General features: G+C 43.4%; 2 protein-coding genes and 3 non-coding genes across 6 annotated transcripts in view; 3 read left to right on the top strand and 2 right to left on the bottom strand.

The window, feature by feature from the left end:
• The first annotated feature begins 2,410 nt into the window (after positions 1 to 2,410).
• trnar-ucu (transfer RNA arginine (anticodon UCU)) lies at positions 2,411 to 2,502 on the top strand. Its single transcript is given in 2 exon segments — positions 2,411 to 2,447; positions 2,467 to 2,502. It is a non-coding gene; the product is annotated as a tRNA-Arg (tRNA).
• A 2,285-nt stretch (positions 2,503 to 4,787) lies between these two features.
• trnar-ucu (transfer RNA arginine (anticodon UCU)) lies at positions 4,788 to 4,879 on the top strand. The gene is given in 2 exon segments: positions 4,788 to 4,824; positions 4,844 to 4,879. It is a non-coding gene; the product is annotated as a tRNA-Arg (tRNA).
• A 1,700-nt stretch (positions 4,880 to 6,579) lies between these two features.
• trnar-ucu (transfer RNA arginine (anticodon UCU)) lies at positions 6,580 to 6,671 on the bottom strand. The gene is given in 2 exon segments: positions 6,580 to 6,615; positions 6,635 to 6,671. It is a non-coding gene; the product is annotated as a tRNA-Arg (tRNA).
• A 5,982-nt stretch (positions 6,672 to 12,653) lies between these two features.
• Positions 12,654 to 14,412, top strand: dharma. The gene is made up of 3 exons (XM_061045792.1): positions 12,654 to 12,957; positions 13,152 to 13,369; positions 14,065 to 14,412. The coding sequence occupies exons 1-3, from the start codon at positions 12,654 to 12,656 to the stop codon at positions 14,182 to 14,184; spliced, it is 642 nt and encodes a 213-aa protein (XP_060901775.1). The 3' UTR covers positions 14,185 to 14,412.
• Positions 14,413 to 15,131: 719 nt separating this feature from the next.
• The window catches only part of clip3 (CAP-GLY domain containing linker protein 3), a 32,883-nt gene continuing 22,146 nt past the window's right edge, over positions 15,132 to 25,868 (bottom strand). The window contains exons 8-16 of one of the 2 annotated variants that reach the window (XM_061047274.1): positions 25,254 to 25,304; positions 24,874 to 25,009; positions 23,810 to 23,965; positions 22,546 to 22,677; positions 22,169 to 22,292; positions 21,967 to 22,034; positions 21,775 to 21,847; positions 19,332 to 20,740; positions 15,132 to 19,192 (exon numbers count right to left, since the gene is read on the bottom strand). In XM_061047274.1, the coding sequence (XP_060903257.1) occupies positions 20,686 to 20,740; positions 21,775 to 21,847; positions 21,967 to 22,034; positions 22,169 to 22,292; positions 22,546 to 22,677; positions 23,810 to 23,965; positions 24,874 to 25,009; positions 25,254 to 25,304 (795 nt within the window). In that variant the 3' untranslated portion in view covers positions 15,132 to 19,192; positions 19,332 to 20,685. The remainder of the gene's footprint in view (positions 19,193 to 19,331; positions 20,741 to 21,774; positions 21,848 to 21,966; positions 22,035 to 22,168; positions 22,293 to 22,545; positions 22,678 to 23,809; positions 23,966 to 24,873; positions 25,010 to 25,253; positions 25,305 to 25,868) is intronic. The other variant, XM_061047275.1, reaches the window with a different exon arrangement.

Below are 25,868 nucleotides of genomic sequence, written 5' to 3'. Positions count from 1 at the left end.
CACTTGTTATGAGTTGAAGCTATACAAATAAAAATTGATTGATTGATTGACACACACACACACACACACACTTTATTCTGCTGAAATGATTGTTTTGTTGTGTGCGTACACTTTATGTTACATTATGCAGCATGAAACACTGTCAAAGGTTTATCTAAAGATTTGTTAAAATGGTGTAACAAGGTCCTGGATGATGGCTACAGTCTGAGATAGCTGCATACATTTAGTATATAATATTCCTGTATATCGTGGTGTGTGTTTATGCACTGGTATTTATCACAGTTTTGTAAGGTGTATGTATACTGATACTTATTGATATGTATTGTACTCACAAAAACACTTTTGAATCTGAGGAGGAGCGTGTTGGCTCGTCAGTCTATTATCAACAAATCCTTTAAACAGGAGCTCCTTGGCGTGCAGGTCGTGTGTGCTTCTTTTTACAATCTGAGATAGCACATTAAACTCTTCCACACACACTGGACAAAGGGTTCTAAGGTTGTGTGTTAAGTCTTTCCAGGGAAAACCTTTGTGACAGTTTAAATTTGTTTGTGGGGAAATCAGAGCAATGATGTAACTGTGTGAAACTATCCAGGTAAATATTAAATACATAAATCAACAAGAGTTGGGTTTTATTTTATTGTGATAGTACTTCATACTCACAGATTTTCCCCAATGTGTTGCAGAAAAGGCTGCCCCACTTTACTACATAATGGACTACACACACACACACACACACACACACACACACACACACACACACACACACACACACACACACACACACACACACACACACACACACACTGACCTCTCTAACCTTTCCGCCTCGATGCTCATACATCCTTTTGTTCTCTAAACTGACCAATGACACGGCCTTTGTCCGCCTGTCAGCCAACCGCGGCTCCTATTGTGATGCAAACCGACCAATCGGAGCGCGGTATGTTCCCACGAATGGACCAATTGGCTGGAGGCGCCCCCCCATCTTCATGCCACACCCATTTCTTTCTTTAACACACACACACACACACACACACACACACACACACACACTGTGCATAATTAAACTCTCCTCCGTTCACTCCGTCTTTTGTTTAAATGTAAACTCCAACATGAGGTTGGCTGTATGTGTGTGTGTGAGTGTGTGTGCACTTGCATACCTATCTAACAGGGGTCTTCGGCGTCGTTACACACTCACAAACAGTGGCCTTGCCCCTTCTAGTAAGACACGCATGTATGTGTGTGTGTGTGTGTGTGTGTCTGTGTGTTATTTTTCTTTATGCATTTTCTGACCTTTTCTGCTACATCGGTTTTGACCTTTTTAATATCAGCGAGTCGGAGCGTTATCCACTTTTATGTGACACAGAAATGACAGAGAAAGGGGTCAGATGTTCTGTTTGTGTTGTGCTCTACGGTAACAGGTGACATTTATCAAAGAGAAACTGAAACCACCACGCCGGCTGACGGTCTAAGCATCTTTTTCAGCTGAATATCTCCACATGTAGGAGGAGACACACGGACAGAATTTGTGTCTCATCACGTTTAAAGAGTCGTGGCAAATTTCACTAATGTATCAAAAGCTCGGATTAAGACAACTACTCAAAGTCATTAACATGATGTCATCAGCTATGTTCACCGTAACAGATATGAAAGGCCGATCTGTTGTCAAACAGACTTTTCATTCTTGCAGGAAACTCCTGAAAATGTCCTGAAACTCTCGGGTCGAGCTGCATGTGTGAACACTGAGAGTCACATTTTTCACTCTGACTTTACCCGGACGTTTTCCTGCCAGCCTCCTGGTAAATTTGGCTTGCAGTCAGTGTGAGCTGATGTGACCACAAGCAAGCGGGAGGGGGAGGGGCTAAAGTACACTGATGCCACACACTTCAGCATTTATAGCCCTAAGCCAGTTTGCGATGCCCGTTTCCTTAGTAGTTCATTCTGCATGATCAGCAGTGTGCCAAAACATACCCAGATGTCGGACTGATTCAGGAAACATTTACAGTCTACATCAGACCAGTCTACCATGCGCACTGTTTCCCACAATGCAAAGCGCCAGGTAAGGGATCTAAATGACGGACAGCAAAGTAATCTTTGTTGATTCTCTAAATCATGAAAATCTAAATGAATCTCTCGTCCGCGTTTGCCGTCAGCTGGGCCGCTGTTTACGTCCTCGAACCAGGACCAGAAACCAGCTCAGCCGGGCCTGGTGTACTGCAGAATAACCACCAGACCGTATGCATGGGACTGGTACGATCTCTGTGCAGAGCTCGAGTCTCATGAGAGTGAAGCTTTGTTGGTTTGATATTTATTTTACAATCAGGATTCATTTATAAACTTCTTCCTGCCCTCTGTTTCCTCGCGGCTTTAAACACGGTCGTCTATCTGAGCATGTTCACAGTGTAGTATGTGTGGCTCTGTGGCGCAATGGATAGCGCATTGGACTTCTAGTACAGCACACGAGGAGTGATTCAAAGGTTGTGGGTTCGAGTCCCACCAGAGTCGATACTTATGGTCACTGATGTCTCTAACACAAGACTCAGACGCTGTTATGAATTGTCTTAAGCTGATTTAACCTCTGAAGGTCAATGTTTCAGGTTTTAACTCTAGTCAGCAGAAATGCTAAAAGATAACACTTATACGACCAAGACCTGTTCTTCTGTCGCTGCTGATCATTCACAGTGTCACTGCTGCTTTCTTTATAATGACTCCAATCTGTTTGAGCTTCGTTCAGCTGACAGTCTTCTTCTTCTTCTTCTTCCCTGAATTATGCAATAGCTGAAAAAGGGTTTCCTGTTTTAAAATTCACAGAATCTGAAGCTAAATCTAATGTTGAATTCATTTAATCTAAAAAGGCAAAAAGGATTCTAAAGGACTGTGGAGTACAGCTCGACTCGGCTGGTGGGAAGCCGACTTATAAAAACCGTCTGCATGTATGTATGTGGTGTTGAGAAAAGCAGTCGTTCCATCATGTGTGTCTCTTTCTTTCTCGTCTGGTTGAAGCAGAGTTCAGCTTTCTTCTCAGCAGATAACCTGTGGGTGCGTTTGATTCTTCACACAGCTGCATCTCTCTGCTGCGTCTGTCTTTGCAGGAGGAAGAAAAAAAAATCTGCAGAAAATCAAGCGCGCCTGAAGAGAGATCCCATTATTCAGAGAAAGACTTCTGTACCGCCTCGGGTGACGAGCAGCACGGCAGGAGGGAGGCTGTGTGTGTGTGTGTGTGTGTGTGTGTGTGTGTGTGTGTGTGTGTGTGTGAATGAATTCTCCTGTGTGTATTTAGGCCAACCACGTTCGTGCGGTGTCTCTCCTGCAGGCTGTGCAGAGCAGTGAAGGTCGAACAGTTCTCTAATGACTGTCTAAAGCGTGCCTGTAAGTTTTCATATTACATTTTGGTATTACTGGTTGAAGCGGAGAGAGGAACAGGATGCATAAAGAGAGAAGAAGAAGAGCGAGTCACACTGAAAAGGATTGTGTGCTGGTGAGAGAGAGAGGGGCTGAATGAAAGAGAAGAGGATGAAAAGATGAAAGAGAATCAGAGAGAGAGAGAGAGAGAGAGGAGTGTGAAGACAGAGACGTTACATAATGTTTTTAGCAGCCAGCCGTCTGTCGGTCTGTTCGCTGACTGCACCGCCTCCTGCTGGTCACAGCAGCAAACTGCAGCTGAGCATCACAGCTGTGAATATTCAGGGAGGGTGATTATTATGTAAGTAGGCTGACACACAGCAGAGACAGAGAGAGAGAGAGGCTGTACATTAGGCATTCATTAAATCATCTTCTGAATAAGAGAGATGATCTGAAACAATCTGTCTCCACCTGGTGTGTTACAGACCTCCACCTGTCTCAGGGTCATTGAGTTTATTTATTTTACAATGTGACTCTTTGGTTCTCAATGTTTCATCTGAATCAAACACAATCACAGCTCCTTTTACAAAAAACTGTACTTTCTTTGCAGGATTCACCGACGTACTGCTGCCTGCTTTGCAAGCGGCAAACTCCGGTGTTCAAAAAATTAGGCAAATGTGGAAGTGAAAGAAACCAGTTGCAAACGTGTCCACTAGAGGCTGGCTCTAAGAGACCAAGAAGTCACATACACACACATTCAACAACATTTTACAGCAGAGATTAACATGTTTACAGCCTGGTTCAACTAAACAAACAGGTCTGATCAGCTCCTGTCTCTCTATCGGCACACACATGACGTTTTTCTTTTGTGTAAATCAAACTATTTCTTCATTATCGTTTGTAGTACTCGGAGTCCACATTATGAAGGTCTCGGTCTTGTCTCAGTCTTGATTCACTGGTCAATCAGACCACCACCGATCGGCTATTTATCCACGTCATTACTGTGATTAGAAGGAAAACTCCTCTCTTTAAAAGAAGAAATAACTTATCTTTATCTCACGGTTATGGCTGCAACCTTCCCGGTGTTACGGTCTAAGTGAGTGACACGCCCCCTAAACACAAGATGATGATTTTTCAGAGATACTTTTGGTCTTGGTCTTGTCTCAGTACCGCCCTGCCTTGGTCTTGGTCTTGACTAGGTCTCGGTATGTCTTGGTCTCGGTTATTGTGGTCTTACAACAATACCCTCCTCTCCGTTGATCTGACATGAGTTAGTTTGCGTCCTTAAACACACAAGCTTTAGAATCTTTAAATGAGACTCTTCACAGGGGTTAAACAAACTCTTATGTTATTGGGTTCTAAGATAATGAAACAGAGAGGTATCGATCCTTCAGGAGAACAGGTGATGTTTGGGTTGAGATCTATATTAGGGATTCTAATCAATGTGTGGCTCTGTAGCGCAATGGACAGCGCATTGGACTTCTAGTACAGCTCAGGAGAAGTGATTCAAAGGTTGTGGGTTCGAGTCCCACCAGAGTCGACCTTTAACAAAGCAATGGTATTATTGAACTCTGAACAGAGACTCCTTCTCAGACCGACTGATTTCCAACTCTGTTGATGAGCCAATGGAGTCCCCCTCCGCGCTGTATGCCTCACCCGTCAGTAAGAAACGGAGATTAAAATATCACTGTGATCTTCAGGAACTAATGAGAAAAGACTGTCACATACAGCAGTGACAGATGCCAACTTATATATATATATATATATATTTGATGTTTGATATTTGTACAAACGAAGCTTTTAGTTATATAGTAGCGTTTTCTTTTTGCCGTTTTGTTGACATTTAAGTAAAGTCAGTTGGGTTGAAACCACCACAATGTGTGGCTCTGTGGCGCAATAGACAGTGCATTGGACTTCTAGTATAGATCAGGAGGAGTGATTCAAAGGCTGTGGGTTCAAGTCCTGCCAGAGTCGAGCTCTATAGGTGACCTGCTGCTACAAAAGTCTGAAGGAGGCTCCTTCTCAGAAGGTTCAATGAAACAAGCTTTCCATAAGACAGACAGTAAAATGTTGGTTGATGCAAACTTTCAAAATCCATCCATCCATTTTCTTTACCGCTTTTCTTGTTCAGGGTCATGGAGGGGCTGGAGCCAATCCCAGCTGCAAGAGGCAGAGTTACACCCTGGACTGTTTCCCACACTCACATTCACACCTACGGGTAATTTAGAGTCAGCAGTTAACCTAACGAGCATGTCTCTGGACTGTGGGAGGAAGACAGAGAGAACCCACACATGCATGGGGAAAACATGCAGACTCCACACAGAGAGGCTCCTGTCAGACAGGGATTCAAACCAGGAACCTCCTCACTGTGAGTCAACAGCGCTTACCACTGCACCACCGTGTAGCACAAAGTCCAAAACATATTTTTTTCATCATTTCAAAGGTGACTTTTTGGAGCTACTTTGTCTGATTTTATAACTGTGTGTGTGGCTCTGTGGTGCAAAGGACAGCGCATTGGACTTCTAGTACAGCTCAAGAGAAGTGATTCAAATGTTGTGGGTTCAAGTCCCACCAGAGTTGACCTTTATAATAAATAAACTAACACAAGCATAAAGCCTAAGGTGTCACATTCTGTTGGTCGTTCATTCACAGTGAAATGAACCTGGACATAAAATGATTAAGACAGAAATACAGCGCTGCATCTTTACGCCTCGTTTCCACTTACGTTTGTGAGCGATGTCCGTAGATCTGGTAATAAATGCATGCTGCCTCCTAGTGTCCTACTCAGGGAAGTGCATGTCTTTACGGACGGATAGAAACCTGATAGAAGCTACCTGAAGCCATGGGGGAGCGACTAATTTAATCCGTTTTAACAAACTGATAAAGACTGGATATGAAGTATCACCATATTTTAGCAGATCACTCAGATTCACATTGTGTTAAAACTAGAGAACAAGTTCTTTAAAATCAAACAGACTCACTTTACAATCATCAAAGGAAATAGCCTGTTAGCTAGTTAGCAGCCTTTTAGCTAAGCTAGCACACTGTCACATGGTATCTCAGTTTTCCACTTTCCAGGGTATTGAACTGCACTCTCATCAAGTTAGGAGTACCTCTGCCTCTTACTGGAGGAGGTTTTATTCAGCCTTGAGTGTTCTTCCAAATGAAAACAGAGTTAGAAGTTAGATGGTTTGAGTAGCAGACCATTTAGACTTTCTGCTATTGCTTCATTATAAAGGTTGACTCTGGTGGGACTCGAACCCACAACCTTTGAATCACTTCACCTGAGTGTTACTAGAAGTCCAATGCGCTGTCCATTGCGCCACAGAGCCACACACACAGGGATCTTTAGAGTCTGAATTTCAGAGAATCAGAGAGTCAGAGAGTCAGAGAGCCAGAGAGTCAGAGTCAGAGAGTCAGAGTCAGAGAGTCAGAGAGTCAGAGAGTCAGAGAGTCAGAGTCAGAGAGTCAGAGAGCCAGAGAGTCAGAGTCAGAGAGTCAGAGAGTCAGAGTCAGAGAGTCAGAGAGTCAGAGAATCAGAGAGTCAGAGAGTCAGAGAGCCAGAGAGTCAGAGTCAGAGAGTCAGAGAGTCAGAGTCAGAGAGTCAGAGTCAGAGAGTCAGAGAGTCAGAGAGCCAGAGAGTCAGAGTCAGAGAGTCAGAGAGTCAGAGTCAGAGAGTCAGAGAGTCAGAGAGTCAGAGAGTCAGAGTCAGAGAGTCAGAGTCAGAGAGTCAGAGAGTCAGAGAGTCAGAGAGCCAGAGAGTCAGAGAGTCAGAGTCAGAGAGTCAGAGTCAGAGAGTCAGAAAGTCAGAGTCAGAGAGTCAGAGAGTCAGAGTCAGAGAGTCAGAGAGTCAGAGAGTCAGAGAGCCAGAGAGTCAGAGAGCCAGAGTCAGAGAGTCAGAGAGTCAGAGAGTCAGAGAGTCAGAGAGCCAGAGAGTCAGAGAGCCAGAGTCAGAGAGTCAGAGTCAGAGAGTCAGAGAGTCAGAGAGTCAGAGAGTCAGAGTCAGAGAGTCAGAGAGTCAGAGTCAGAGAGTCAGAGAGTCAGAGTCAGAGAGCCAGAGAGTCAGAGAGCCAGAGTCAGAGAGTCAGAGTCAGAGAGTCAGAGAGTCAGAGAGTCAGAGTCAGAGAGTCAGAGAGTCAGAGTCAGAGAGTCAGAGAGTCAGAGTCAGAGAGCCAGAGAGTCAGAGAGCCAGAGTCAGAGAGTCAGAAAGTCAGAGTCAGAGAGTCAGAGAGTCAGAGAGTCAGAGAGTCAAAGAGTCAGAGTCAGAGAGTCAGAGTCAGAGAGTCAGAAAGTCAGAGTCAGAGAGTCAGAGAGTCAGAGAGTCAGAGAGTCAGAGTCAGAGAGTCAGAGAGTCAGAGAGTCAGAGAGCCAGAGAGTCAGAGAGCCAGAGTCAGAGAGTCAGAGAGTCAGAGAGTCAGAGAGTCAGAGAGCCAGAGAGTCAGAGAGCCAGAGTCAGAGAGTCAGAGTCAGAGAGTCAGAGAGTCAGAGAGTCAGAAAGTCAGAGTCAGAGAGTCAGAGAGTCAGAGTCAGAGAGTCAGAGTCAGAGAGTCAGAGTCAGAGAGCCAGAGAGTCAGAGAGCCAGAGTCAGAGAGTCAGAGTCAGAGAGTCAGAGAGTCAGAGAGTCAGAGTCAGAGAGTCAGAGAGTCAGAGTCAGAGAGTCAGAGAGTCAGAGTCAGAGCCAGAGAGTCAGAGAGTCAGAGTCAGAGAGTCAGAAAGTCAGAGTCAGAGAGTCAGAGAGTCAGAGAGTCAGAGAGTCAAAGAGTCAGAGTCAGAGAGTCAGAGAGTCAGAGAGTCAGAGAGTCAAAGAGTCAGAGTCAGAGAGTCAGAGAGTCAGAGAGTCAGAGAGTCAAAGAGTCAGAGAGTCAGAGAGTCAGAGAGCCAGAGTCAGAGAGTCAGAGAGTCAGAGAGTCAGAGAGTCAGAGTCAGAGAGTCAGAGAGTCAGAGAGTCAAAGAGTCAGAGTCAGAGAGTCAGAGAGTGAATGAGGGAAACCAGCAGATCTTTGTAGACAGAGTGCACCAGGACCAGGTGCTGCAAGCCAAAGACTCCCAGTGGCCCGGTGGCATGGTCATCACAGCAACTCTAAAACTTTTTCAACCTATTGTACCACAAAACATTTCAAATATTTATATTTAACATGTTTAAAAATAGCATCATAACTTTCCTCTCTGAACTGTTGAAGCTGAGTCCAAAGATACACCACAACACGCTGAAACGAGCCAACAGAGTGACTCAGTGGTTCTGAAGCACGGCCAGTAAAACCTGAAGGATGCTGACTCGGAGCCAACAGGCTGGTGAAATGTGTGAAACACAGTGCAGAGCAGACACAGCACTGAAACCCTGCCAAGAGGAGGCACACTGTACAGGAGTACTGAAACCCTGCACATGGACGGAGAGATGAACTGACACCCGGCCAAAAAGTCCTCTGAGTTCACTACAGTGCAGAGAGAGAGAGAGAGGGAGAGAGAGAGAGAGAGAGAGAGAGAGAGAGAGGGAGAGAGAAGGAGGGAGAAGGAGAGAGAGAGAGAGAGAGAGAGAGAGGGAGAGAGAGAGAGGAGGGAGAAAGAGAGAGAGAGAGTGAGAGAGAGGGAGAGAGTGAGAGAGAGAGAGGGAGAGAGAGAGGGGGAGAGAGAGAGAGGGAGAGAGAGAGGGAGAGAGAGAGTGAGAGAGAGGGAGAGAGATAAGGAGGGAGGGAGAGAAGGAGGGAGGGACTTCTGGAGTCAGGCTCACAGAGCAGTGTGTAGCTTCATGACATTTTGCTGATTCATGCTCTGGGAGTAAAAAAACAGCGAGAGAGGAACTGAGAGTGTCAGAAACATCAGACGACACAAACACCTGATGAGAAACACTCTAACCCTAACACATGAACATAATCCTGCAAATATTCAAAATTCAATCTTTGAATGTCCACAATCTGACAAGACAGGACAAACCACTCAGACCTGAGCAGTCAATGTGCATCATGTCAGTAATAACACAACGAGAAAGGGTGCCAATGGGCGAGCGGTTACAACTCTCTTTCACTTGTTTTCACTCACAGACTGTAAATATGAATGTTTTGAAGCCTGAGTGACGTCCCCCGTCTGTCCCTGCAGGGGGCGCTGGAGTCCCATCGATGGCGGTCTCCATGCTGGAAATGCTGTCTCAGTCTAACTTTCAGTCAACCTAACGACAGGCTGAGAGCTGGAGCTGAGGCGGGTTTTAAACCTCCTGACAAACCGTTACACCGCGCCCACCTGTCAATCAGGTCAGCTACACGCCTTATTGTGAATAACTCTTATCCTTCATCAAATCAAAACTGATGAGTCATCAAAACATTCACCCCCCGTACAGTGTGTGTCCATCGAGACATGAGCTAATCACACCTATTTGGTTTTTTGAACCAGGCTGTAAACATGTTAATCTCTGCTGTAAAAACAGGCTTTTTAGAATGGGTGTGTATGTGACTTCCTGTGCTTCTGCAGCCAGCCTCTAGTGGACACTCAAGGAACAGCAGGATGTTACACTTCAGCATCAGCTTTTTTCAACACTGGAGGTTGCTGCTTGGTTTTAACTCTCACTTTATTTCTTTAAACGTTTGTTAGTTGTAAAGTCTGGATATAAGACTGACTCTTATAAGACTTCAACATGGGTTTGGTTTTGTGGCTGTCACATCCTTAACATGTTAACATGAATGCGTCCTTCTCTTTGAGGCCGATGGTTTAATTGTACTTTTGAATGTTCCCGTCTGTTTCATGTTAAACGTGTGAACGTCTTCATGTTAAACGTTTTCCTCTTTGATCGCTCATGGATCAGATCACAGAGAGAGGACTCTGATTGATCTGTTATGGATCTCTGATTGATCTGTTATGGATCTCTGATTGATCTCTCCTCAGACGTCAGGTTTGAGCTAACATCAGAACATCACAGGAAACGGCAGCAGAGAGAAACTGACTCCAGATCTGACCTTGTGTCCGTGCTGACACAACAAATATTTAATGTAGTTTTAAATCAAATTCAAACAAAGAACAGCAGACGAGATGTAAAGAATGACCTCAGACATTGTGCAGGTTTTACCAAACTCAGAAGCAACAGAGTTCTTCCTCCTCCAGTGTGAACATCAGAAACATTCCTCGTACTTAAACACTTGATGCTTTAACAGCTCAGAGAACTTCTCTTCAACGTAAAGATTCATTTTGATGAGGATGTCTCTCGTGTTGATCTCTGCAGGTTTGAAGGACTGAAGCTGCTGTTTGTATTAAAATCATTCAAACGTGAGAAACAGCTCATCGACTCTTTTCATTCACTTCTTTGATGTGTTCAGTTTGTGCCTCATAAATAAGGACATGACAAGGATTCTCTCTGCAGGAAGACACTGCAAGGCAATAAATAAGTTTAAAAAAAAAGATCTGATGAAAATGCAGAGAAGAGAGAAGAAACATGGAGAGAGAGCAGGGAGGATCAGGAGGTAAAAACAGTCAAGTGAGGGAGGTGATGATGGAGGGAAAGGAGGGGAGGAAGCACAGAGAGGGTCTGGTCTCTGGTGTAGAGCTCCACCTGGTGGCAGAGCCCAATAACTGCACGTCTATTTGTCCCAGACTGCTCACAATATGTGATCGCTTTAAAAGTTGACTTGAAAAACACTGAGAGGCTCTAATGTTGATTCTTTGTACAGATAGATAAAACAAGACAAAACTTCCAGCTTGACTTTTAGGATTTTGTTGAGTTAAATCTCCTCTTTTGTTCATTCAGCTTCAAAGTGAAACAGTTCTGTGTTTACAGTGTGGGAACCACATCCCGTCTGTTGGGAACAGAAAACAGAGTGAAGACTGAGAGTCCAGAACTTTTTCACATGAATACAATAACACAAGACGGAGGCAGATTAAATAACTCCTCATAAAGAAGGACATGCTGATAACTCTGTCTACACTTAGACAATGCAGGGCAGCAGACTTGATCATACCGAGTACAGTGACGAGTCAGAGCCTTCAGATCAGTTATGAACCTCAACGCACCGTGAAGAACAGTTTGCAAAGATTTAAGACACTGAGAAGACGCATGCATGACCAATCATCATTCTGCTCCTCTGCTCCCAGTCTGTGGAACGTTCTCCCCGAGCAGCTGAGGGCTCCACAGTCTGCTGACGCTTTTAAAAGGGCTCTAAAAACCTTTTTAACAAAGCCTTCTGCTTGTGCTTTTAGTTTCGTTAGTTGCTTAGTTGATGAAATTTGTTTTTTATTTCTATTTTATTTTTTTCTGTAGCACTTTGAGATTTTTTTTGCAAGTATGTTACAAATTAAATGTATTATTATTATTATAAAGAAATACAAAGACATGTTTCCTGTGCTGCTTGGATGTTTGAGAGGAGGCTTCACAGCTCAACATCTGAACACTTCATGTCAGTTTTGCACGATCAGTAAACTGTAAATAAAAGTCTTTATTATTTAATATGTTATTCCAACAAATGCTCATATTTATTTACAGCTAATATACAAACAAGAATCCCCGGGTTGTTTGCCACCTAAGATAAATAAATAAATCCATAAATAACAATCCCAGTGTGTTTACATTCCTAATTCCAGTGTTACAGAATTCATAGGAAGACCCCCAAACACAGCTTCTCCTCTTTCATATACCTGACAAAGATAAAACATGTTATTGTAAAGTTTTTTAAACTGGTTTATATTTGTGCTTCACCCATCACACCTCTCTATGATCCATCAGATGTCTTTGATATTCACTCATGGTCTTTGAAGGATGATGTTGGATATCTAATTTATCTTTCTATCATTTATTTTATTTGATGCTGACTAACAGAGGAAGTACTTTACATCTTGTTGAAGTGTTTTGTAGTTTTTATTTTTTATTATTATGAACCTAAATACAAAGATTCCTGCTAAATAAACTCTGATTGTGATACCAAAACAAAGAGTAAAAAACATCTTCATGATGTGAAAGAGGTTAGTTTGATTAAAACATTAGAACAAAGTAAAAAGAATAAGACCTCATTAGAAGAATCTCTGAGAGTCAACAAATGCTTCACAGATCATACTGCTCTCTCATCCTCATGATGACGTTTGAAGAAAGTGAACAGTTCAATAACACTCCCATTAAAGAATGAACAGTTTCCATGTTCAGCCATCATCACATCAAACGATCAAAGAGTTCAGAGGTCAAATCAAAGTCCGGGTCCCTTCTGAAGTTAACGCGCTCATTAGCATCTGAACGATCAGTCAGGTGTTTGATGGACCCTTCAAGACTCCTGGGTCACTTTAAAACAGAACTGTGGAGCCTCCTCAGACCTCACAGGCCTCTAACCTCTCCACTGACTCTCAGCATGGACGGAAGAACAGTGACGGACTTCAGCATCGAGCGCATCCTCTCCCCGCAGCTCGGACTCAAGCCGCCGGGGAAGGACTGCTCACCGGACGGTTACCTCCAGGGGAACCCCGGGGGATTCAGTCTGGATTACACCGAGAACTTCAGGCCTCCTGTGCCGGTGCCGGGCTGTTTGCAGTACCGAGGGGTGAGCTTTGGGGACGCGTTTTACCCGTATGGAGCCGGTTTCCATCACGCAGACTACACCAGCTTGTATCCAAACTCCGGAGTTTACCTGCACTTCAGCCGCCAGCACCCTGCAGGTATGTACAGTTTTAAACTAACACATGTTAGTGTAGACTTTTAGCAACTTAATCTGAACGAATTAAATCAGACACATCAGGAAAACAACTCAAAGTTCAGCATTAACTCGAATAAAAACATTATTCTAACTTTTGCGCATTTTCTACGTTTCTGTGGATGTTGTGTTTCATCACTATTTTTCATTTTACCCCAGACACTCAACAGTTAGCGGGTTACCATGGTTACCAACAGGCCGCTGTATCCGCTCAGACACAGCCGCAGCAGCCGCGTCAGAAGTCCCGGATGAGGACGGTGTTCACGGACGGTCAGACGAAGCAGCTCGAGGCTCTCTTCGTGCTCACGGACTATCCGTCGGTGGAGGCGCGCGCCGAGGTGGCTGGACGCACCGGGCTGAGCGAGGAGACAGTCAGGGTGAGTGTGCCATTAGACGATGACTCAGCATGAAGTTCATTTCAGTTTTGAGAAGGCTTAGATAAGGGGATCATGGCTTGTGCGTAAAAGCTCTCCAAATTGCGTAAAAGGTGATTTATTTACTTTTACGCACTGATATAAGAAAAATTATGCTAAAAAAAGCTCAATAAACTCAGGGGAAGTTTATTAGTGGGACTAATAATGTAAAGTGACTCTTTTAGATGTGTTCAGCCAAAAATAGAGCAATGAGCTGCATCCAGCGGTGGGAAAAATGACGTCATCATCACACAAATAATCAAACAAAATGAAGCTGATGTTTCCTGTTGGTTGTTGCAAAGCCAATCTTAGCTTTAAGCCACTTAAACATTAATTTGTTCTAATGGCCAGCAGGGGGCGACTCTATTGGTTAAGAAATGATTAAGATTTTTAAATACATGATGCCTTTTTTTGCTGGATTTATTTCCTCAAAGTTTCCTTTAAGTCCGTGGTCTCAGTCTGTTCAGGTCTTAAATACAGCATGCAGATGTTTTGCACTCTTCACCTCTGAACGAAAGTTTAATATTTAATTTTAAATGTTTGTAACTGATGAGCAGATTCCTCTCCCACAGATCTGATTCTTCATGGTTTTCCATTCTGTAAATACTTGTTCAGAGAACGTGCAGTTAAACCTCTCCTCTCTCTTTGTGTGTTTTCAGGTTTGGTTTAAGAACCGCCGAGCCCGCAGGAAGAGGCAGCGCAACGGGTCCAAGGTCAAATCCCCCTCCCCTCCATCCAGAACCGGAGCAGAGACCAAACTCTTCAGCTCCTTCCTCTGAGCCCGACCGAGCGACTGTCCACCTGCTGCTCACCTGAGCAGCTGCTCTCGCCTTCAGAGGTCGAACATCGGCCTCCTGCTCTCGGCACTTCAGCAGAGTGGATACAAACATCTGCTCGCTGCAGCTGCTGGTGCATTCAGGAACTGCTTGGAAAGTCAAGCTACAAACTCTGGGGACTTTAAATTATGATTAAGGGGCATTGCTTGCTGCGTTTCAGTCACAACTGAATTACTTCTGGTTTTCTAGTTTTAAATTATTTTGTATTTTTATGTAATTTATTGAAATCTTTGAATAAAAGGAAAATGGAAACACTGACACCATTTGTACGCTTGGGTGGTTTCTTTAAGAAATAATTATCATGCTATGAAATGTGTCCTGTGATGTTTGGTTTTAAATGAAACATCGTCTCTACCTCACACTGGTGATTGTGTTCTTTGAAGTAAACCTGAAAGAAGAAGAAGGTTGAACATATTTAAACTAATCAGTTAAATCTCCTCCCTCTCTTTGGAGATTGAATAATACAAACTTTAGTTCAGGGGTCCTGCAGGAGTTGTAGTCTGTAAGTTGCCCACAAGGTGTCAGTGTTACACACATTCTGGGTTTTATCTCAAAGCTTGCACACAGTGTCTTCAGATTCTGATGATGAGACGCAGCCTACTGTTGATGAAATCCACAGATTATGTGTCAAAAAGCATGATTCTTAAAGTGTTGCAGTAGTGAACAAAGAAGCTGGGGATCGAACCCCTGACCTTCCGCTTGAGAGATAACTGACTAACGCTGAGCCAAAGCCGCCCCCAAAGTACACAGTGATATAACTATGTACTCCTGGTCTAATATGACTCCAATACAAGTGGACGTTTCTCAGTCTTCACTCTTCATTTAAAAATCCTCAAATTTAAAAAAAGATTTTTTTTTGGTTCTGAGAGTAAAAACAACAGACAGATGGGTTAGAAAAACAACATCAAATTCTTTATTATATTCATAGAGTCATAGAGTCGTCACTGTTATTATTAGAAGCATTTCCATGCTGATGAGAAGAAGTTACACTTATTGAAAAAAACTAAAGAAATTCTGAGAGAAAGTTACAGAGAGAGAGAGAGAAAGAGAGAGAGAGCATGCAGTGAGTTACTGTCAGGGTGAGGACGGTGCTCCTTCTCCCCTGTTTCCCCTTTAACATCCGTCAGCTTCACACACTTTTCAAACAGGAGTTACTCACACACATGGACTGTGACCGAGCACAGAAAATAACACACACGCTTACAAAAACCAGAAAACAAAAAGTACACTTAGTGAAGTTATCAAAATATAGGCTATGTACCATCCATTCTTGAGACGTATTGAAAACAACCAGTGCTGAGTTAGTTTCTATGAGAAGGAGATCGACATTTTATTCTTGGACATGAACGATGATCGATTATTGAGAATTTAAAGGACAAAACTGGTGATTCTGAATGTTTTAATGTTTCATGAGAAAGACGCTGCTGACTATATTGCAGTAAATACGTTAAAATAGCCAATCAGTGGTGGTCTTGATTTCAAATCTAGAGTCCGCCCAGTTTGAGACCGAGACAAGAACGAGTAAAAATACTTTTGATTTCGAGACCGTAAAATAGTGGTCACAAGACTAAGACCAATTTCCTAAGCAGAGTAAGTCTTTGAAGTCAACCCACAATCTTTTTTTTTCAATAAACCAAAAGGTTGTTGAGTCCAAACTCAACCAAACTGCAACCCTTTAAGATTGCTTGTCTGGGTTGGTGCCATTGTTTGGGGAGTAATTTGACAAATCCTGAAATCGATTGTGTTGAAATTTTGTCAGAGATTCAAAAAGTTTGAGCGTTACTTTGTTTTGCAGATATCCTGAGAAATAAAACAAACCAAAGGCTGCTACACATAATAAACCCATAAAAACAACCGATGAAACTTCAGTTGAAAAGCTAAAACATGCAGCACCAGTGTCGTCCTTAAAATGAAGCAAACAGAATAAAAGCTCATGTGACACGTTGTCTGTGGTAAGAAGATTAACCAGTGACTCACTACTGACACTTAGTGGCCGAACCAGAGCAAGCTCCACATTTACACTGCAGAAAGAACAGCATGTTCAAACCAACGGGGACATATTGACTGTACTGTACGTTTACTGTACAAAGACAAACCTCACCGTCACTGTGCTCCACTGACATCTATGTTCCTTTATAGCATGAAGGAGGCGGAGGATCCCGACTCTGCGGGGGAGGGGGTTGAGCTTTAGTCGGTGTGTGAAATTATAAACAGAGGTTAACTACATCATCTAGAGGAACGGTGTGGTTCAGGTTTGGAAAAGGGGACGGCTAGAGAAAGAATCTACAAGTATGACTTTGGGAAAGTAAAGCTTTGAGTCGTCTGCATATCGCTTTAACAGGATTTCAAGAAATCGGTTTACAGAACGTTTCAAAGACAGTTTCGATAATCTAGCGGTTTATATAAGAGGCTGAGGGGGAGTCCAAGTCAGGATTCAGAAAGATAAGTGTGGTTTTCTTGCTTTGTTATCAGTTGTCATAAAGCGTTTTAAGTTTTCTCAAATAATCAGAGCATTAAGAAGAATGCTTCTTCCTGTCAACGAGCACAGGTGGAAACCATGGTGGAATCCTCCAACAATAAAATTGGGGGTATTGCAAACTTCAGTCTAGGAAAGGTTATTTTCTCAAGGAAAATATACCTGCAGAAATTTCCAGTTATCCCTTCCAGTCAATTTAAGGAAAGCTTGGAAGCATCAACTGGCCATCGCTTCTCTACAAATCTCTCTTTTGTTGTTCTCATAGAGTTTTTGGGTTCAAAACTCATGCTAGTTACACATATCAGGACCCCACATACAACTCATGAGAAAGGTTGGGAGTTTAGAGAAGTGCTAGTCGCTGGGACATTCAGCGCAGCTTAGAGAGAATGGAAAGCTTTGGTCAGATAACGGCCTGGTTGAGCAAAACTGAACACCCGATGTTAGTAAGCGCTGAAGTTATCATTAGTAAGAAGTTGAAGCTGAATCCACGGCCACAGTAAGAACATTTATCAACAGCAGAGTGCAGGAGCAACCACAAAGTGTTTCCTTTGGCCGAGGCTGCAGAGCACGAAGACCGACTGAGAGAAGAATCTCAGAAAATTGTTCAGTTTGTTGGTTTTACCCAAAACGACCAGACAGTTTTTTTTCTGACTGACTGGTTTCAGAGCAGGTGGATTAAAAAAAGTCAGGTTTTTCAATTTATATGCAATGTGAAGCTACGAACTAACTAAAGAGCGCTAACATTAGCATGCTAACACAACAATGCAAGACACAGGCAGTTGCAGCTCGAGCTGAGGGCAATTTTGTTTGCCGCTTGCGCTAAACTCCTCAGTGGGATCGCGAGTGGAGAGGGGTTGGAGGTGTGTCTCTGGAGGAGAGCGAAGGCTTCAGGATGGAGGAGGTGTGGCCTAACAGCAGTTTGTTTTGGTTTCATGCTGGTGCTCAAGGGGGCGACATCTACTGGATCAAAAAGTTGCACATTCTTCCTTTCTATTTATCAGATCTTAGTAAATCAAAAGTCCTTTGATTTTCGACTTCACAGATTGATTTATTTTGCTGATTCGGTCGTTCTGTTGAGTTTTGTGCGTCTGGTCCCCGGCAGCCTCGGCCGTCGGAGTGTGAGCGTGTTCATCTCTGTGTATCGGTGTGCTTACAGAGTGTAAAGAGACATTAACACAGGAACCATTTCCACACAGAGATAGGTACACTGTTTACATATTGCTGCTTGCAGTTATACTTCAAGAGAGAGATTTTTTTTAACATTAAGCACACACGTAAGTTTAGATCAACTTGTTTTTGTTAGTCTTTTTTGCAGGTGCTCACATTCACAAAAATGTATTTTTAAATGGAGAAAGAGGGGACGAGAGAGGAGGAGAGAGAAAGAGAGGGAAACTTTTACAAATCATGACCTCTCTGTCGAGCTCAGCAAGAGTTTAACTTCCCGTATGAAGAGTTCGATGAAGGGAGGACGGATATGTACAAATGATTATCATCAACACAGAAAGATTCACATGAAACTCAACGGGGCTGAAAACACTTTGATTTAAACATTTTAGATTTTTTAAGTTGCATCAAACAAAGTCGTGGTTTTGGGTCTGTTAGCACTTTTGGTTAACGACAGGTTACAGCTCTTCATTAGATTTATATCATACATTTGACCTCTAACTAGATGGACTAATGTTTCTATTTGGCAAAATACTGAATGCCTGACTACAGTACGTCCTCTATTTTTAGTGTTATGACAGAAATATCCAGTCCAACTCAAAGACAAACCTGATCTTACAGCTGTACACCTTCGTCTAACTTTTGTTGATTTTAAGATGTTGGCAGTAAAGGAAACGGCCCAGCAGCGTCCTCGTGTCTCCCACAAGACCAGAAGAACGATTTAGTGATCTCACATCCCAACAGTTCAATGATGCCAACATGAAGGTTATAAAACATACGACTGACTGGAACACTATGATACGAACATGACGTTGGTTGACCCTGTTTTCTGTTGGAGATTAAAGCATGCAGGTGATTTAAGTTCTAAGACCCACAGTCTACAGTTAGAAAGTCTTTGAGGATGAGATCTGATCCAAAGCCCTGACTTTAAGTTACATGTGTAACCCTGGTTCTCTGAGTGGAGAAAATGTCTCCCAAAGGCTCCGTCCACACTCCTAAGTTTTCATAGCCAAACAGCAGCTGTGTCCAAATTCAGCCTTTCGAAGGACCCAGCCCTCGTTGCCTGCGTAGACCTGCTCAGGCCGCTCTGAAATGAGGCGGTCTGGTCTACAGAGGATTTTGTGTTCGCGTCACCAGCCGTTCGCACCCTTCCTCTAGCGTGTAGCCACACACCGGCGGGATGGAGCTCTAACCTAAACCGGCTTCTCGACCTTGTTCTCTTTCTAACATCTCTCTGCAGACTCTCCTGCCTGTTTTTCTCATTTCACCTGTGGGTGTGGGGATTGGCTCTGGGACGCCGGAGCTCGCTGTCTGGCGTTCCCGCGGTGTGCTGGGGCTAATATTTATTCAAGCATTTTGCTTAAGTTATTAATTGTAATTATACTAAACCAGATAATTCCCTGAAAAACATATACATGATGTTTGGTATAATACATTAACGTTATACCACCGAGCACTAGGTGTGCCTTTGGATGAACGGTGTGGAGAAAAGATCATCCCGTTATTCTGTCTTGTATCAAATAACAACAAAAAGAGGAAACCAGCTTTAAAAGGGTGCTCGTTCAGAACAGACACATCACTAACACAGAGGCAGAATTGTTGTCATGATTACTGGGAAGTTGCATGTGGCGTCCCTTATAAAATACTGCGGCGCAGTTACCACCAACTCGCAGCAGACTGTCATATTTGCACTTTAACTGTGCGCAACTGTTAGCGTCGTTGTTCACGGATTGGAGGCTTTTTGCAATGACGCTCATTTACATAGAAAGAGGCACCAGAGCAAAGAGACACTTTTTGTTCGGTGGCGCAGTTAGAGGCGCAGTTAACCCTTTGCATGTGTTTTGTGCATAGACGGTATCATTCTGACTCAATTGCACAGATTTAGCGGGCACAAGAGCCGGAAACTCCTTATGGGAAGTGGGTGAATTTCTTAATCCAAACAGGGTCAACAATGTTTCCAAAAGTCTCTTCCTTCAGGGACTTATAAAACACCAGAATAGCTCGGACCTGAACCTCAAGTGTAACAGAAAGTTCTGGTTTAGGATGAAAACTTACAAGTTTGGACTTATCCTGAAACACGCAAGAATTAAGGGTAAATAAGAGGCCACATGCTTGTGTAAAAGTGGTTTCTGCATGAACAGGATCAGGACTTCAGCTTGCAGAGAGAGTCTGAACACAAAAGAGAACCGTCGATCTCAGACGGTGGACGTTTAAGTTCTTGGTGTCAGAGTCTAATCTTTGCTTGGATTTAAATCTGCATCCTTGCCATATTTGACTCGAGCTAAAACAGTATTTTGCAGGTTTAAGACATGTTCTAAAGTTGGCTTTCATTTGTCGAGACTCAAATCAAGTAGCAGCTAAAACAAAGTAAACACTAATGTTTTTGATTTTTTTGTTATTTGTACAGAAACTTTTTCTGCCCTGAATAAAGACACAATGTGGACGGACACCAGGCTTTGACGACGAGATCAGAAGTTGTTGATAAAAAGTGACAAGACGTTCATAGAGTATTTTGGGGGGAATTGCTTCTGCAGAGCTGGACTCTCAGTTTCTTTAAAGGAATGCAGGATGTTTGATCAGATACAAGGCACTATAGATTTTGCTATAGAACGGCTAAATTAGAGGGCTGAGAGTAAGAGAGGAGAGGGCCGGGGGTTTCACTACGAGAAGTTGGACCGACGACAGCGAGAGTCTGAAGAGAATAAGAGAGAGAGGAGAGAGCAAAAAGTAAAAAGATGAAGAGAAAGAGGAGCAAGGGAGATCGATCCGGTGGCGGAGTCAGAGGAGGAAGAAGGAGGGCGTGGTTAGGACTGCATCTCAGCACGCAGCATCCACGGAAACCAACAGCAGAACAGCAACCTGGAGAGGAGAAGGAAGAGAGGAGGAGACGAGGAGGCGAGGAGGTGAGGAGGTGAGGAGGGTGAACGTGAGTGGAGAAAGGGTGAAGACGAAGAAGAAAAGCAAGAAGAAGAGGAGAAAAGAAACGTTGTTTTAGAGTCTCTACTTTGATGTTTAAGTTGGACATAGAAGTGACGGACATTTTAAACAAATATCTCATTCACAAAACCTCGGTGAACACTGTAACTGAACCCAATAATTGCAGACATAGAGACACAGGGGATCGACCTTTAAAAGTATCCTCAAAGGGTCACTCTTGTACTCTAATCATGGGTCATATTTTGCATATTTTGGGGTCTTCAGTAGCTTGCTTCAACCAGCAGTAGTGTAACCGTCCTTTAAAGGCTGCTATGTCATTTAAATGTTGTATACTTAAACTCTGAGGGGGGATTCTGGTTCACACTCTTATTGAGAGACATGCTACTCACACATGGACAAACAGGACCCGTGGACATGGATTAATGGAGAGATGTAAGAGATGCTCTCGGGCCTGGGACCTGCCAACTCTGCAGCTACAAGACCAACTTCTAGAACTGGTGACCCCGGTTCCCAACCCAAGTCCTTACAGATGGAGCTACTGCTGCCCCCCCCCCCCCCCCCGGTACTCCCTTGGGCTCAAAGTACATCTAACTAAATGTAATCCATTATTGTACTAAAATGGACGTGAATATCTACGTTTCAGCCATCCCCGCCTCTATCGACGATTCCAACTGAAGGAATCTACTCAAGTTTCTCCAAAAACGACTCAGCTATAAAAGAGCGTTCCCTTTTAAGGCCAAGGCTAAAGACTCCAGAAATCCAATGAATGATTCATAACTTTCAACTCTGAAGTGGTCACCTCTAGAGTGCTCAGGTAAGAAACATGGGACTGTTTTCCATCTATTTTATATCTCTCAAACGTAAGCTAGGTTTACCGCATCAAACCGTACCGAACCAGACCAGAAGGCTTGGTGGAAACGGGGTCAGCAGTCTGACTGTACTCTGTGTGTTCTCACCTGGATATGGAGCTCTCAGAGGTCAGGTCTTTAGGAGAACGCATCGTGTTGAAGTTACGCTTCGGCTGTGCCACTGCAACACAAACAAACAAACAAACATTAGACACAAACGTTGTTTTAAAAAAACAGCTGTGAGAGTCAGTCTCATCCTAAAATCCAGACTGATGCATGAGAACACAGAAAGAGACTCACTGGTGACTTGGTGGACTTTCTTCATCATGGATTTGTCGTTCTGCGAGCCTTCTTTAGGGCCTCCGATTCTGACAAAACAACAACGATAACAAGAGTTCATCGACGTCAGGATATCTGATGTTGTTTACCCTGGTTTATAAATGATCACAAGCCAGCACCAAGCTTCTACTGGTTTCAATATCACACTGGGACACGCTCTCACCTCTGCACACGGGAGGGCGGAGCAAACACTCCATATTTGGGCAGGCAGCTGAAGTAGCGGACTCCGAACACCGAGCCGTCGTGTTTTCCTGTCGGCTGGTCCAACTCGATGCCGAACCAGTAACCTGCAGGGACACGAGAGGTCGACACGGATCAGCATGAATGAATGGTAAAAGATTTGACTTTAGATGAAAAATTAAAAATACCAGAGCGGATGGAAGAATATTAGAATGTCTGCAGCTTTAGATCGATATTGTACTTTTATTTTGAAAAGGTGTATCCTGTGATGCATTTCAAACTAATCTTTATCTTCTCAAGCATTGCTAAAAACAAAGTGTGCAGCTTTTAGAGTTCAGCTTTTTTAAAAAGCAGACGGACCTGGAGCAAAGTTTGTCTTCCCGTAGAAGCGGACGATACCGTTTTTCTGTCCGGCCACCAGAACCTGATCCCCGACTTCTACGTTCAGTCCCTCCGGATCCAGACTGGCGACTGATGTCTTCTTCCTCTGGGCTGAAAACAGACAATGTACACACAATCATTTCACTATCCTAATTCAATACTTAAAGGCTTTATATGTGATTTTTTGATCCAGCAGATGTCGCCCTTGAGCACCAGCATGAAACCAAAACAACTCTCGCTGCATTGTTGTGTTAGCATGCTAATGCTAGCGATCTTTATTATGCTCGTATCTTCACACTGCATGTAAATTTACCTGAAATGAGCGTGATCTAGAAACACAGTTAAGCAGTGAGTACAGTATGTTATTCTTCTTTTCTCTAGTCCCTCAATTAAACAACTTTTATACACGAGGGGAGGAGTCAGCCGGCCGTCCGGGCGATGTAAACAAAGTGAAGATATGACTCTGAAAACTCTGAAAACATCACAGACAGTGGGACTCGGGTGTTACACCCATTGTAGACAGTCATGACTCACACAGTTATTTTCAGGGGAGATACTTGATTTCTACATTTAAGGGTGAAAAATCACATATAAAGACTTTAAATGAAACTAATTTGATGGGAGCAGTAATTGGGAGCTAGAGGAGGGAGATGAACAGCTGAGTGACATGTGCTGATTTGGGGAGGTTGAAGACGAGTCACACTGCTGCGTTTTGGATCATCTGCAGGGGTTTGATAGTGCAGGTAGGAAGACCTGCCAGGAGGGAGCTGGCAATGGTTAATGCATGATATCACAAGAGCCTGAACCAGGAGCTGTGCAGGACGCAATCAAGGCCATGTGAGCCTTAAATGTTAGCTGGTCATTAATCATGACATCCAGGCTCCTGCAGACTTAGGGTTAGGGTGGACATGAGTTTGGTTGTACCAGGCTGGATGTTGATCTGTGGTTGAACAGAGGGACTGGATGGGATAACAAGGAGCTCAGTCTTTGATATTGGCGTTCAATTGTCCAGTTCGAGAAATCCACAAGGCATTACGAAATTCTTGCCGAGACTGTAACGTCACTCGGCTGATACATGTACATGACGTTTTAACCCCCTATATTGATATTGTTATTTCACATTTACCACATACCACACCTCATGATAACCTGCTGCTGTAACACCACGATTTCCTAGTTTGGGATCAATAAAGGAATTCTATTCTATTTAATGAATCCAGCGTGAACTTTAGAGCCGTGTTACCTTTCTCTCTCTCCTTCTCCTTCTTCTCTTTCTCCTTCTTGGTCCGTCTGGCGAGGCGGGAGGCCAGATCCAAGCGGGGGGTCCGTGGTGTGGAGGTGACGGAGGAAGGTGCCTGATCCATTGCTTTGGAAATCTTTGACACGGGAGCGAAAATCCCTAAAGAGCAGCAGAGGAGGAAAAACTCACTGAGCCGAAAGTAACATGTAAACATGGGCTGATGTTTTAGTTTCTGTTTCTGTCCTCCTTCTTTTCCCTGGGTTTTATTTTTATTCTTACTCCCCTCATCCCCTCGCCATCTCGGGGAATGTAACAAGTCTTTACCGTTAATAATTTATGCACCTAAATGGATTGAAGGGGCTTAAACAGTGGAGTCCCTCTTATCTCTGAATCCAGCAGCTCCATCAGATTCAAGCGCGATCAAAAGGTTCCTGAGTGTTATCATACTCCATCTTGGCTTTGCTGTAGATTTAATAAAATATTAAATGCATCTTTATTTACTTAATGATTTTTTGTCTTTTTCTAAAATACAAATTGAGACTCAGAAATGTGTTGATGTCAGAAAGATTTGTAGTGAATAGTGAATTGTCCTGACTTTGTTATATTGTCTACATACTGTATGTCCTGTTTTGCTCTGTTTTTCTATTCTATTTTATGTCATTTTCAATTGGGGTAAATTTTATTTGTGATAGTAAATATTCTTACTTTGTTATTTTTACTGTATTTTATTTTAACTTTGTTTAATCTCTTCAGGTGAGGTTTTGAGATGAGCCCTCATGGGTTTCTACCTCACCTGCACATGTGTTTTATTTTTTATTTGTTTTATTTTTCTGTTTGACTCTTCTTTCAAAAAATGTGCAAATAAACTAAACTAAAACTAAAAAAGCATCAAATCGTTTGGCTTCTGTAGGGAAACAAACATGTTCTCTAACGTTATGTTCCTAGCTTTACATATTATTATTATTACATATTCATTCCTTCAAACTGCACTGCCCCACAAACAAATACTCTAGCCTTTACAGGGATTCAGGTCTTCTGCTTGAAGGCATCATTGCGGCGGCTGTTACCGAGCTTAGGAGGGCAGATGAAGTAGCGGACGCCTCCCACGCTGCCGTCGTTTTTCCCCTCCGGCTCGTCGAGCTCCACGCCGACCCACTGACCGCTGGCGAACTCTGTAGTCCCACAGAACCTCAGCGTGCCGGTCTGAGAGAGGAAAGAACTCTGTTAGACATCTGTAAAACACGACTGCAGAAGAACTTTTGAGGGGGTTAGAGAGTCAGTGAGTCTGCTGCTGGGGGGGGGGGGGGGGGTTATGAAGGGAAGAGGGAGAGGGGGGGCTGCAGATGGAGGGAAGGTAAACAGGTTTTGTTTGGAGGAGAGTGTGCTGTCAGAGCAGTGACTCAGCTCAGTTAGTCTATCATCCAGCCGGCGCCCCGCTCCAACCGACCTGTTTGAGGTTTTCAGGCTGGCTGTCGTCTCTGCTCGGGTCTCTCTGGAGCTACAGAGAGCGACACAGTGAGAACACACTGTTCAGAACATCGCGGCGGCCATGACAGCCACACAGCCCACAGCACACAAAACTTTTCATCCGTCCTGCAAGAACGCACCACCGAGAAGGTGTAGAGCTGCAAAACTGTCTTTTATTCTTGTGCATGTTTAAACATCTAAAAGTGTGCAGAAGAGAAGGACTCTTACTGCACTGCAAAAACTCAGATCTCAGCAGGTTTTTTATTACATCACACAAATTAAAATTAAAACTAAAATTAAAATTAAAATTAAAATTAAAATTAAAATTAAAATTAAAATTAAATTAAATTAAATTAAAATGGACGCCCTGTTCTCGGGGTCAAAGAGGAGCGGGATCGTCCTCTGTCGCCCAACAGATCGGAGATTCAGAATTTCACATTTCAATCCGTCAGGTTTCAGGACGGTTTTCTTCTTCGCCTCAGTCCATTTTAAAGCTCGGACTCGGGGAAGGCGTTTCTGGATCTGGTTTATGATTACTGTCGTCATTGAGCCTTATGTTGTTTATATTTCACACATCGTCCTAACTTTATAGGAA

Source organism: Labrus mixtus, chromosome 9 (assembly GCF_963584025.1).
Source record: "Labrus mixtus chromosome 9, fLabMix1.1, whole genome shotgun sequence".
NCBI lineage: Eukaryota > Metazoa > Chordata > Actinopteri > Labriformes > Labridae > Labrus > Labrus mixtus.
The sequence above is the reverse complement of the archived record's forward strand: the minus strand, read 5'-3'. Positions and strand labels throughout refer to the sequence as shown.